Source organism: Sinohyriopsis cumingii, chromosome 10 (genome assembly GCF_028554795.1).
Source record: "Sinohyriopsis cumingii isolate HCF-2022 chromosome 10, ASM2855479v2, whole genome shotgun sequence".
Lineage (NCBI taxonomy): Eukaryota > Metazoa > Mollusca > Bivalvia > Unionida > Unionidae > Sinohyriopsis > Sinohyriopsis cumingii.
Window position 1 is genome coordinate 20,633,290 of NC_142970.1, and position 12,407 is coordinate 20,645,696.

Sequence of the window (12,407 nt, forward strand, 5' to 3'; positions counted from 1 at the left end):
CGCTTTCGATATGCAGTAATTGTGACATCTTCTTCTAGAAGATTCCATTGTTGGAGTCTTGATCCTAGCAATTCTGCCTTGTTCTTTGATAAGTCCAAATCACGAATCAGGTCATTTAGTTCTTCCTGTGTTATTCTGTGTGGGGTTGATGATGCACCACAGTGAAAATCTGGATCACTGCAAGCTGATGGACCAGGAGAAGAACAGGTCGACTCACCTTTGTCTTCGTCAGATGAATCAAGAGAATATTCTGCTGGAGGTTCTGGAATAGGAAGTCCCTCACCATGTGGAACTGGTCTCAATGCAGACGGAATGTTTGGGTAGACTATTCTCGACTTCTTTCGCTTCGTTATTCCGCCGGAAAGAGGAGGAACCAAGCAGAAGTAACAGTCATTTAGGTGGTTGCTTGGCTCTCTCCACACCATTGGGACTGCAAACGGCATTGATGACCTTTTGCAATTCAACCACTGTGAAAGCTGTGTTGTACATGTAGCACAGCATATATGCGGAGCCCAAGGCTTGTCTTGGTCACCAACCTTGCATCCGAAGTAAAGATGATATGCCTTCTTCACTTGAGAATTGATACTTTTCTTCTGGTTGGCAAATGTCACTTCCCCACAAATATAGCAAAAATTGTCCGCGGTATTAACACACTTTCGAGGCATTACTGTTCGTTATTGTACGTAAATGGATAAAATAATAAGTTTTATGTAACAGTAGCTTGAACTGTCTCGCACAACGTCTAAAATATTTTAAATGCTGAACCTATCTGATTGGGCTTTATATAGTACACTGCTTACGTCAGCTTCAGCAGCCGCCTGGCATTAGTATAATAGGCCTACACATGTATAGTACACTGCTGACGTCAACTTACTTCAGCAGCCGAATGGCATTAGTATTGCATTGCATCAGAAAATGATGCAATCAACTGTGGATGATGTGAGCATGATGGTATTATGCAATGTTACATCATTATTCCGGATGTTGCTGCAGTCCTACTGGAGAAATTTACACAGTGAAACATAGAAAATGAGGTATATGAATATCTTCAAAACGAGAGCAAATACAAATTTTTCACGGTTATATTCGTGTTCGGCACACCAAAATACTACAGATTAGGGCCTTTTCAAGTCAGTAATGATTTCACTGTTGACCAGTGTTATCAGCATATTCTTAGAATCAGAATTGTGCATATGCATTACTTTTGCAGTTTTCCATATTTTGGGGACAGATGAGGTTGCAATATTTAAATTGATTATGAATGTTATGCTATCTGAAATAGCTGAGGCAGAAGTTTTAATGAGTGGTGGACCAATATGATCAAGTCCTGTAGCTTTCTTGATATCAAGTTTACTGAGACATTTTTTAGCAGTTTTTTTTTATACCTGTGGGATAAAGAAACATCCCTCCTTAGGCATTTTTCAGTTTATTATGCTTGTTTTCTTTCACTGGTTCTTTTAATTTAGTGGTAATGTTAATGAAAAAATAATCACTCAAAATATTTGCAATGTTAGTGTAATCAGTGACTTTGGGGTCATTTACCAGAAGTGAGTGAATTTTATTTGCCTGATTTTTGTGTTACCCCAATGAATTCACTGAAAACTTTCCAAATGGAGTTTGTGTTGTTCTTTGTATTTTCAAGCATTGATTAATAATAAGGCTTTTTTATAGCCTTTTCAATCATACTTGTTATTTTATTTCCCCATACTTGATAGTGTGCATGGTTTCCCATAGCCTTCGATTGGTCTCGTGTCTTCATAGTATCTAGAATTTCAGTAGTAAATCAGTTAGGTTGGATTTCATACTTTACTCAATGTACTTTTAGTGGTGCATGCTTAGAGACTACATTCATAAATCAGTCCACACTTTTAGAGCTTCACATATGTCATCAAAATTTTGGATAATATTCAATGGAACTGTATATAGGTCATCTTGAAATTGTTATGTACTTCAATTTTGGAAAGATCTGTAAGTGACAGTTTTGTGTGTATTGTTCCTATTTATGTTGCATTTAACCTTTCTTGTCACAAAAGTAGGATAGTGGTCACTAAGACCAACATTTCGTACATTAACAAAAGCCACATTGTTTGGTAGGTTGGTATAAATGTGATCAATAAGAGTGCTTGATACTTCTGTTACACTTGTGGGCTAATTTACCAGCTGGACTAGGCCTAATGATTCAAAAAATTCCATCCAGTTACTCTTTATTTGAGTATTGAGTAGGTCCTTATTTACACTGCTGAGTATATATGTTTCCTTCTCCTGTGCATGAACATTTTCTATTTGTTTCAAAGAGTTATCATTCCAAATTGCTTTGGAGGAAGGTGACCTATAAATGAAACCAGCTAGGAATGATTCTGCATTATTTTGAGAAATTTCCACCCAAATACTCTCAATTTCATGTGACCCCAAGTCAGGTCGCCTTTCTGCATTTACATCTTGTAATGTATACAAGACCCCCCCCCCCCCCCCCCCAGCTGTCTCTCTGTCCCTGCATAATGGTTTATTGTAGCCTTGACAGTGAAATAGATTATCATTGTGGCTACATTTAATTTGGTGTCAATGAGTCCTAAAACTTGCATATTATTTTCCTTGGAAGACAACATTAATTTAATCTGTTCTATTTTTTCCACTATACCTTGTACATTTAAGTGACCCATGTTAAAACCTTTCGTATTTAGTTTCATATCAATTATATGTATTTGATCGCGCAATGGGGTACTCTATGAGATTGTTTCCATAATACTTTTACCATTTTGGTATTATATAAGGTGGCCATATAAATGAGGTGGCCTCTGTATTTTCTATGGTATCTGTGCATATTCTTCCTTTATCAAATCATAATGGGGTGGGGTGTTAAGTAGCAACAAAAAGTAAAGCAGTTTAAACATGCATTGTTTGGTAAAATAACTAATCCTTTAATACAAGTATGCGTTTTCTAAGTTGTGCAAAACACTACTGACATAGATATTAGAGTCTTTGCCAACTTACTTAGTACCAAACATTTTTAAATATCTATCAATACTTGTTTTGCAAGATATAAATGCACAATTACCCTTACTCTTGTCTGCCTTATCTGAACTGTGTGTAGGGCTTGGTCAGCCCAGTTTTTAGGCTGCACAGCATGTCTTTCTCCTCTCCCCCATCTGGTTTTTCAACTTCTTGCTCCATGCCTCATCCTCCCTCTTTCTCTTAAAGGTCGCTCTAGAACTGAGCTTGAAGGTGAGCTGATTTAAGTTTATCTAATGAATTTTAATATGTAAATGTATTTCATAATTTGACAACTAATATATTTATGATTACTTCTTAAACTTATAGAAATATAGTGCTAGCTTTGGATCAGAAATTAATACATGAGAAGTTGTGATTTGATAGAATTTTTTTTGGGCTGGATCAGGTCAAGTGTTGGGTTGGGTGGGGATCCAAAATTTAAAAAGGGCCCCTACTTTCCTCGAATGGGCATCAAAGCAAAGTCTATGTGTCTATTTACTCAGTGTGCACAATACCCAATAAACATGTCCAAGAATAAAGCTGTGGTCAAACTACAGCTGACAAATGACTGTACATTTGTGTGTGTGTACTTTTTATGATCTGGCCCCGAGTTTTGAACCTATATTCCATATTCTAGTCGGAGATTTAAAAAAAAGAAAAAAGAAAGCCTATTTAAAACCTTCTGTATGTAAAGTATTAACTTGGAGAAATTATTTTCCGCTTTGTTTGAAACGTCAGAAAGATGGGGTTTATGGGTCCACTGGTGACAATCTGGTTAGAATTTATAAATTGATTAATGAAATTACTCAATTTTGAGCATTTTTAAATATCCTGATGTTTTTCATTTATAAAATTAAGTGGTGGGGACGTAAGGGAGTACGAATTTTACTGGGCAAGAAATAGAGTGAGCATTTATTGTTTTTTCAATACTGTACTGAGCACGTCGATTTAAATTATTCTCGTACCACAAAAACTTTGAAATATAACTATAAACGTAGCTCTACATACATTTCATTGTTTCCTCTCACAGTTAAAATTAGAAAGGAAAAGGATAAGAAGAAAATAAGTACTTCATTCATGCATTTCTTATATTTTACCACACTGTGTATTGGTAAGTCACATTCAATATGACACATATCAGAATACAGAATGTATGAAGTGTGATATGAATTGTTGATAAAGATTTAAGACTATTAAAGCCTTTTTACTTTTAAATCAGGGTCTATTCTACATTAGATCTAAAGAGTTAGGGGGAGATGTAAATTCCCTCACTATTTAAAAGTGGAGGAGACATTTTATACATATCAGAGGTTGTAAATGAAGACATACAGGTGAAGCTGGAAAATAATGTCCTTGTATTTCATTTGGTCAGTTTGTTTGTGTGAATTTGTTTTACTGCTTCCTACTGGTATATTTATAGATCAGAAGATTTTATGGGAGGACCCATTTTTCATCATCTGCTTCTCTTCGTAAACTTAATAGAGAATTACCATGAAAATGTACAGACACATTTATGTCAAAATATAGTCGATCTTAAATGAAACTATTGACATTTGGATATACAACATTGCTACCACAATCGCCTTCTTCAAATTCTCAGTGGATCATTATATCAGTATGGGATTTTCACTGAAACACTTGCGATGTCAATTTGGTTAGAAATAAAAATAATAATCGCATCCAATAAGCATGTAGTCATTTTGGTGGCCACCATCTAAATATTTTTGGTACTCCTTCTAAACTGAAAGTTATGTCAAATAGTTGTTGTTTCCTCTGATTATTTTCCAACGTCTTAGTAAACTTCGAATTGACATAAACCACATTTGGGTGGCTGCTTACTGATAAGCCGGGCAAACTTAAATAGCCTTACATTCATCCCTATTTTGTAAGAATCAATTGGAAGATAATTCATATTCTGAAAAATATATTATTTATTTTGTTTGTTGACAGAAGAGATGAAACTAGTGTTGTCAAAATTTGACCTAGTACACTCTAGCTTTTATTGTTAGTTTAAACGATTCATTGTTGGTCAGTTGAGTCTAGCGGCCTATACATCTATGATATCAGTGGTCCAATTTGCATGCAATAGCAACAGAAGCCCCGTTCCCAATGGTATTGTATAAAATATACAAAATATGAAATAAAAGTCATATTTGTGAAAAACAATAAGATGACACATAATTTTTATATTTATTCCTCGAACAACCACAAATCTGCTGCTGTCACAGCAAGGTGGAAAAACTAGATTCATCACACACAGAGAACATTCGAACACGTCACGTGATACTAACAAGGAAATATATCCAGCATGGCTGTCTTTGTGGAATCTTGACAATCTTCTTGTTACTTCTTCTAAACTTTGCTTGTTGTTGTTGAGTTTAATTATAGTGGTGTGCGCATAATTGTGTATCTGCCACTTATTTTTCTGACTGCACCGCAGCCTGTTTGTTGTTTTTGGAGGAGGGAATGGTGCCACCTCCTCTAGGCTTTTGTGGGTTCAAGGAACTGTGATAGTTTGGCTTCAATATGTGGGTCCACTAAGGTCCCTTACAGTTGAACGGTTGGCTGTCATTAGTGGGAAGGAGACCTCTGGAATGATCCTGGATGCATTCACATCGCTGCTTTCTTGTTGCATTTGCCTGGTGTTTCTTTCATTTTGTTTATCTTCATAATATTCTAAATGTTCTTCTAAGCGAAAAGTGACATATACATGTCATTTTATATCAGAAGACTCATCGTGTTCTCTAGTTGGTCCAATATAAAATGGTGCTGATCTGACGCTGAATATGTTGAAAATTTTGTCATCTCAATCTCTAATATAATTATATAAACGCAGTTTTCGACAAAATACTTCATTTGATGTATTGTTGGTCTAATGAAAATGGTGCTAATCTGTCATCCATTATGGCCTCATTGCAGTTACTGTGAAGTCTTGTTCTTGATGCTGATCCTAAACAGAATGTTGTATTGATATATTGTTTTCAAGAGAAGACTTCCAATGTAGTTGGTCCAAAATAAAATTTGTGCTCTTCTGTCTTCCAGTATGGCCACAATGAAGCAATAATGAAATCTTGTTCTTGCTACCCATCCTAAACATAAAGTTGTATCGAAGTAGTGTTTTGTACATTTTGTTTCTAAGACAATGACGTTTTTGCTACCCCCCCCCCGCCGTTTTTATTTAATTGGATATATAGGGAAATCATCCATAATTTTAAAACATTTTCATCTTGTTACAGTTTTGTCTAAAATCTGTATCTGTGTGCATCGGAAATTGTGAAATAATAGTTGATACCGTACACCTGTCAAATTACATAAGGACATTTTTAGGTTCTAATTTGCAAAAAAAAGAATGGAATATTTGCTTCTGAGGCAATTGAGCTGTATGATGCAAAAACCATGGGTTGTTTAATTTTTAAAAAGAATAACAATTTTTGTCAAGCTAGATGACAATATTTTGCATTACCCCGTTTGAAAAATTTCACAATTTTACAGTGGGGTGGCACATTTTTTTTGAAAATGTGTGGAATAAATTTATTTCAATAAATCAAACCCCAACGAAATATTGTAAAATAAAATCAGATTTTCATTAAGCTGATTTTTGTGAATTGCGATTGAGCTCGATTAGAAAATTGAAATTCATGCACAAGATTACCAATATTTCCGCAGTTTTTATATGACATTTCTTTTTCCTTTCTAAAAAGTAAATCTGAAACGAAGTATAAAGGGATATATAGAGAAGTCAAAGTTTTTTAAACTATATCAACCTAGTAAAAAATTTACTTTTTGTACTCTCCCCTCCCCAAACATGATACCCATCGCATAATTATCCAGTGGGGTGGTGAAAAAAGTTGCAAGCGATAAGGAAGAAAGAATAGAATATCTACCACTTTCTATAAATTTTACTTATTGACTTAAGTTTGAAAACGTGAGGAATAATTTTATGAAAATAAAACAAACATAATTAAATGAAATATTGTAAGGTCAAGTCCGACTGCTATTAATTTGACCTTTTATTACATGTAATCGGGGTTGAGCCCCGTAGCCTTAAATCTTATTGGGCAAGACATTCAAGCTATTCCAAGATACCAACACCCCACCCCAGTCCCCGTGGTCATTCTGAGATGCTTTCAGTACTTAGCAGGTTGAATAAAAAAGAACTGTCTTATCTGGAATTTCCTAAAATACTTTTGTCCAGTAGAGTACCTACTGTATTATGAAAATTGAATTGTTCCCAGATATATTTTACTGTAAACTTTAGTTTGTACAGATTTGAATAAATACCTAATTCACATACAATGTTTTGCTGTACTGCTAATTAGCTGGGACAAATTTTCTTTTGCTGTAGGAAGTCATAAAGCTTCAGAAGTCCTAGTGAGCAATGAAAGAAGACATCCTGTCATTGAGGAGACAGCCATAGAGAAAGGACAGGGAAATGTAAGTGCTTCATACATGCGTTTCATATAGTTTACCACACTGTACTGGTAACTAGCTTTCAGTATGACTCTATCACAATACAGAACTTCTGAAGTGTGATATGCCTAGATGATACACCTTTGATACTATTCAGTCATTTTGTTTACTTTTAATTTGGGGTCTATTCTACATTAGAACTAAAAAGTTAGGGGGAGAGGTAATTTCCCTCACTATTTGAAAGTCAGGGAATATTTGATAAAAATAACACAGGTTGCAAATGAAGAGAAAGCTGGAGCTGGAAAATAATGACCGTGCTTGAATTTCATTTGGTCAATTTGTGGTGAGATTTTTTATAGCAGTCTACTGGTATATTTATAGACCATAAGATTTTATTGGATGGCTCTTTCTCCATCATCCGATGCTATTCCTAAACTTCATAGAGAATTGCCATGAAAATTTACTGACACATTCATGCCAAGTTATAGTCGATCTGAGCGATAGGATTCAGACAGAACTTTACAACTGATAATCATTTCCACTTAACCAGCTGGTAATCGGTTATAATTGGTTACTAACAGCAAATTTAAAGTTTTGTTTGTTATACAGTTATACTGTTGATAAATAGTTCCAGATGTTAATAAATGTACAGGAGTAAACTATTTTAATGACATGTATACTTTAACCTGATACTAATATTACATGTATTTTCTATTTAGTGTTAGTTTTGTTCTACAACTTTGTTAAATGAATGCAACTTGTTATGGCAGATCAATCATATGTAATTAAATAATGTAGCAATCTCCCAAAATCCTTTCATTCATATGTGATGCGTCTATAATTTATAGTATAGAAGGGTATGGCTTGCTTGTTTGTCATTGTTTACAAATACAAGGATTCTACATTTAAACTGAATTTTTTTTCTCAAAACGTGTTCAAATTAACTCAACAATTTAACAATTTGATCATGTAATCATGACATTATGTTGCTAAGCATGAAATTTGGCACCTATGAAATATGACAAGGTTTTATATTTGTAGTTGTAGAGGGAATTCATAATTCAGACCACCTTTACTGGCTGGGAGTTTTAATAGCCTTTGTGATTTATATACACATGCAATGAAGTAGTCTCCCTTCACACAATCGATTAGAGTGTGTCTCAGTTGATTATTGTATTAGTTTGCTCAAGCAGATGATGATCGATTATAACTGATATCGGAACAACACTAGTTGATCGTAAATAAAAGCATTGCGACTTGGATATCCAATGTTGACACCACAATAGCCATCTTGAAATTCGGAATGGATCATCTTGTCAGCAAGGGATTTTCACTAAAACACTTGCAATGTCAATTTGGTCTGATATCAAAATGGCATTCAATAAACATGTAGCTATTGTGTCGGGCACCATCTAAATCTTTTTGGTACTCTTTCTAAACTGAAAGTTATATCAAATAATTGTTGTTTCCTCTGATTATTTTCCCAGATCATTGATTCTTTTTAATATATGTTTGTGTATGGGGCAGAATGCATTGCCCATTGAAAACTTGGAATTCACATAAACCACATTGGGGTAGCTGCTTACTAATAAGCGTAACAAAATTAAATGGCCTTAGAGGTACAAATCAATTGGAAGGTACCGGTAATTCATCTTCGCAAACATTGCAAATAAAACTCGTGTTGACAAATTTGACCTAGTACTCTCTAGTTTTCATTGTTGGTCAATTTAATCTAGCGGCCTATACATCTATGAAATAAGAGGTCCAATTTTCATGCAATAGCAACAGAAGCCTCCTTCTCAATGATGTTGTACAAAATATAAAACATATTAAACAAAAGTCATGTTTGTGATAAACAATAAGATGACACATGATGTTCAATATTTATCCCAAGAACAACCACAAACCTACTGCTGTCAAAGCAAGGTAGAAAAACTAGATTCATCACACAAGAGAACATTCCAACACGTCACATGATACTAACTAGGAAAAATATCCAGCATGGCCATCTTGGTAGAATCTTGACAATCTTCTCGTTACAAAATTCTAAGTGAAAAGTGACATATACATCTGGTTTTATACCAGAAGACTCAAAGTAATCTCAACTGGTCCTAAATAAAATGGTGCTGATCTGATCCTCAATATGCTGGCCATGTTGAAAATCTTGTCATCGTTATCTCTTGTGACGTGTACTTGGTCCAAAATAAAACGTGTGCTCTTCTGCCATCCACTATAGCCCCAATGAAGCAATTGTGAAACTCTCGTTCTCGCTACTTATCGTAAACATAAAGTTGTATTGATATATGGTTTTCAAGGGAAGACTTATTATCATATGTAGTTAGTGCAACATGAAAACTAGGTCAAGATGACATTTAATATGGCCACCATAGCTGACATTTTAAATATGTTGCCACTGAAAGGTATTTCAACTTCGAAATTTTTGAAGATTTTTTTTTAATGTTTTGCATGTCCCATACAATATTCAATATAAGCATAAGAATATTTTGGTAAAATTTGTTTCGATTATTTAACGTTTAAAGCTGTTGAATAGCATCAGTTAACAAACAATTTAATGTTATGGTTTGATTACATTTATATATTTCTTTATTGGTAATATAAATTGATGTGCTCTATATTTTACTTGGTTTTGAGAAATAAATGAAGTAAATTCATGTTGAGACTTCCTGAAGCGTGCTGCTGAGGTGCTAATTTTTGTTAGAATTACTAAGACTGTAGTTATTCCAAAAAATCCTTTTTCTAGCTATATATTTCTATTTTAAATTGCTTCAGGATTATTACCAGTTCTCAAATATAATGATTGTAACAGCTAAATGTCTTGAATTTTAAGAGCAGTGCAGGCTAGGAAATGTTGTTACAGGCAGACCTAACTTAGGCCCAAATTATTAGCCCCATGAGTATGTATTATACTCAAGTTTTGGTCATCTCTGATTTGTAAATTGCAACAAAAATAATATGAATAATCAAATTTTAAAAGCAAGTGTTCATGAATGTAGTGGTCATAAAAGTCTACAGATAGAAACATTGAATCGAGCAGATGAATACATACATACTGTATGGGTGTATATAACTTTTTGATATTGTTACCGGGTAGCGTTGGACGTTAAAATTCCAGTGACCATTCAGTGACTTGCTATGGCTTATTAACTCTCATTTGAGTAAAGGCCCAGTTAAAATTAGACCATTTCTCCAAGAAGTCTCTGATGAAGTAGGGAACCCTTACAATAAGAATGGGACTAGAGATGAAATGCATATTCAGATTTAAGTTTCGTCTGGTTTATTAACTTTCACAAACTTGTATGGCATTAAAATTTCAAGACTCAAATATCAGGTTTATCACTTCCAAGTAATAACTCATTGATTTAATATCACAGTGGTTGTGTGCAATTGGACAAACATAAATTAATTAAGTAACAGTTTGTATGATAGAAATTGATATTAACATTTATCAGTGTTTAATGTACAGATGTTATATTAAAATTATTGTTTAGTGATAGACTTTTGGAACAATGGCTAATCTTTTATTAAATTCATACAGGTTAATTTGAAAAGGAGCCTTGAGAAACACTCAATGGCTGTAACAAAAAAAACTGACAGCACATGTACAAAACCTTGAGAAACACTCAATGGCTGTAACAAAATAACTAACAGCATATGTACAAAGCATTGATATCACTCAATGGCTGTAACAAAAATAACTAACATCATATGTACAAATCCTTGAGAAACACTCAATGGCTGTAACAAAAATAACTAACAGCTTATGTCCAAAGCCTTGAGAAACACTCGACAGCTTTACAATTTAACAGATAACTTTAGAAAAGAGCCTTGAGAAACACTCATTTTCTCTATATTCAAACCTGCACTTATTACTATTTTTATTATATTTCCTATTTATATTGAATTGTATTATGCATCATTATTTGAACAAGATCTGCAAGAAATTCCTGTCTTGACCTCATATAATCCTAAAAATACTTACTGAATAATATTTAACTGATAAACAGATATTTAAGCTGAAGTTGCTGATTTAAAACCTGACAATGAATAGAATATATTTAAAGGTTTTAGTACACAGATTTAGATTTCAAAACTTAGTTTCAGGTCTATCCAGAATTTTCTATAAAGAAACATTATTTTCTTAGCATTTATTCATGTACATATTTTGAAATAACTATAAATTCTGATTCACGCAAAATAATACATAAAAGAGTTACATTTTCTTTGTGCACTTCCTTATATGGTATTTGTTGTAAAAAATAGTAAAACATTTACCTTCGTTCTGTCTAAACATACATAGGTCTTAATGTGACCCTCGGAAACCCCAACAGGTCCTAGAAGAGACGCTGACAAGCATTTTGTACCTCCCGCGGAGTTCTGCATTGGGCAGGGGAAATTCTGCCGTTCGCCGGGTAGCAGCTGCAAGAGAAAAGTTTGCGAGCACGCGCTTGTAAGGGCAACCATGCTCAACTACCGATAGCAACAAAACTACACCTAAATTAAAAATTGTCATTGAAAACCTATATAACCCAGAGTGTTAGTTAAGTGTGCATAACATAATTTACTCCTCAATGGTCAACATTTGCAGTATAAATAAATGGTTTAGCTTGAAAATGAGTGATGTTGTATGCGACCCTAATTATATGCAAGATAACGACAGGAGTATTCCAAGTATGCCAAATTAGAAACGAGGCTAATACCTAGGACAGTTATACATGCATTCATGGCATAATAATATTGTGAAATAAAAGAGCTAATTGGATGATTTATTATCAATTTATATGGGAATATGAAACATACCCGAGAATCATACCAATCTACATTTGGTATTGAATAACAATGGGAATTTATGAATCAATTAATATTGTCCAACAATGTTGACAACACCCACCCACCATGCTGCGATGTCGTAACCCCATCTACGAAGTAGAGGCACTAGTATTAGTACTACCACTCATGCTGCTTTACCACAGAAAGCTGTACGGCGA

General features: G+C 34.1%; 1 protein-coding gene across 1 annotated transcript in view; it reads left to right on the forward strand.

Annotated features, from left to right (window-relative positions):
* The window catches only part of LOC149789690 (uncharacterized), a 29,279-nt gene extending 21,759 nt beyond the window's left edge, over window positions 1-7,520 (forward strand). The window contains exon 3 of the mRNA XM_089973093.1: window positions 7,337-7,520. Within this exon, the coding sequence (XP_089829219.1) occupies window positions 7,337-7,455 (119 nt within the window). The 3' untranslated portion in view covers window positions 7,456-7,520. The remainder of the gene's footprint in view (window positions 1-7,336) is intronic.
* The last annotated feature ends 4,887 nt before the right edge of the window (window positions 7,521-12,407 follow it).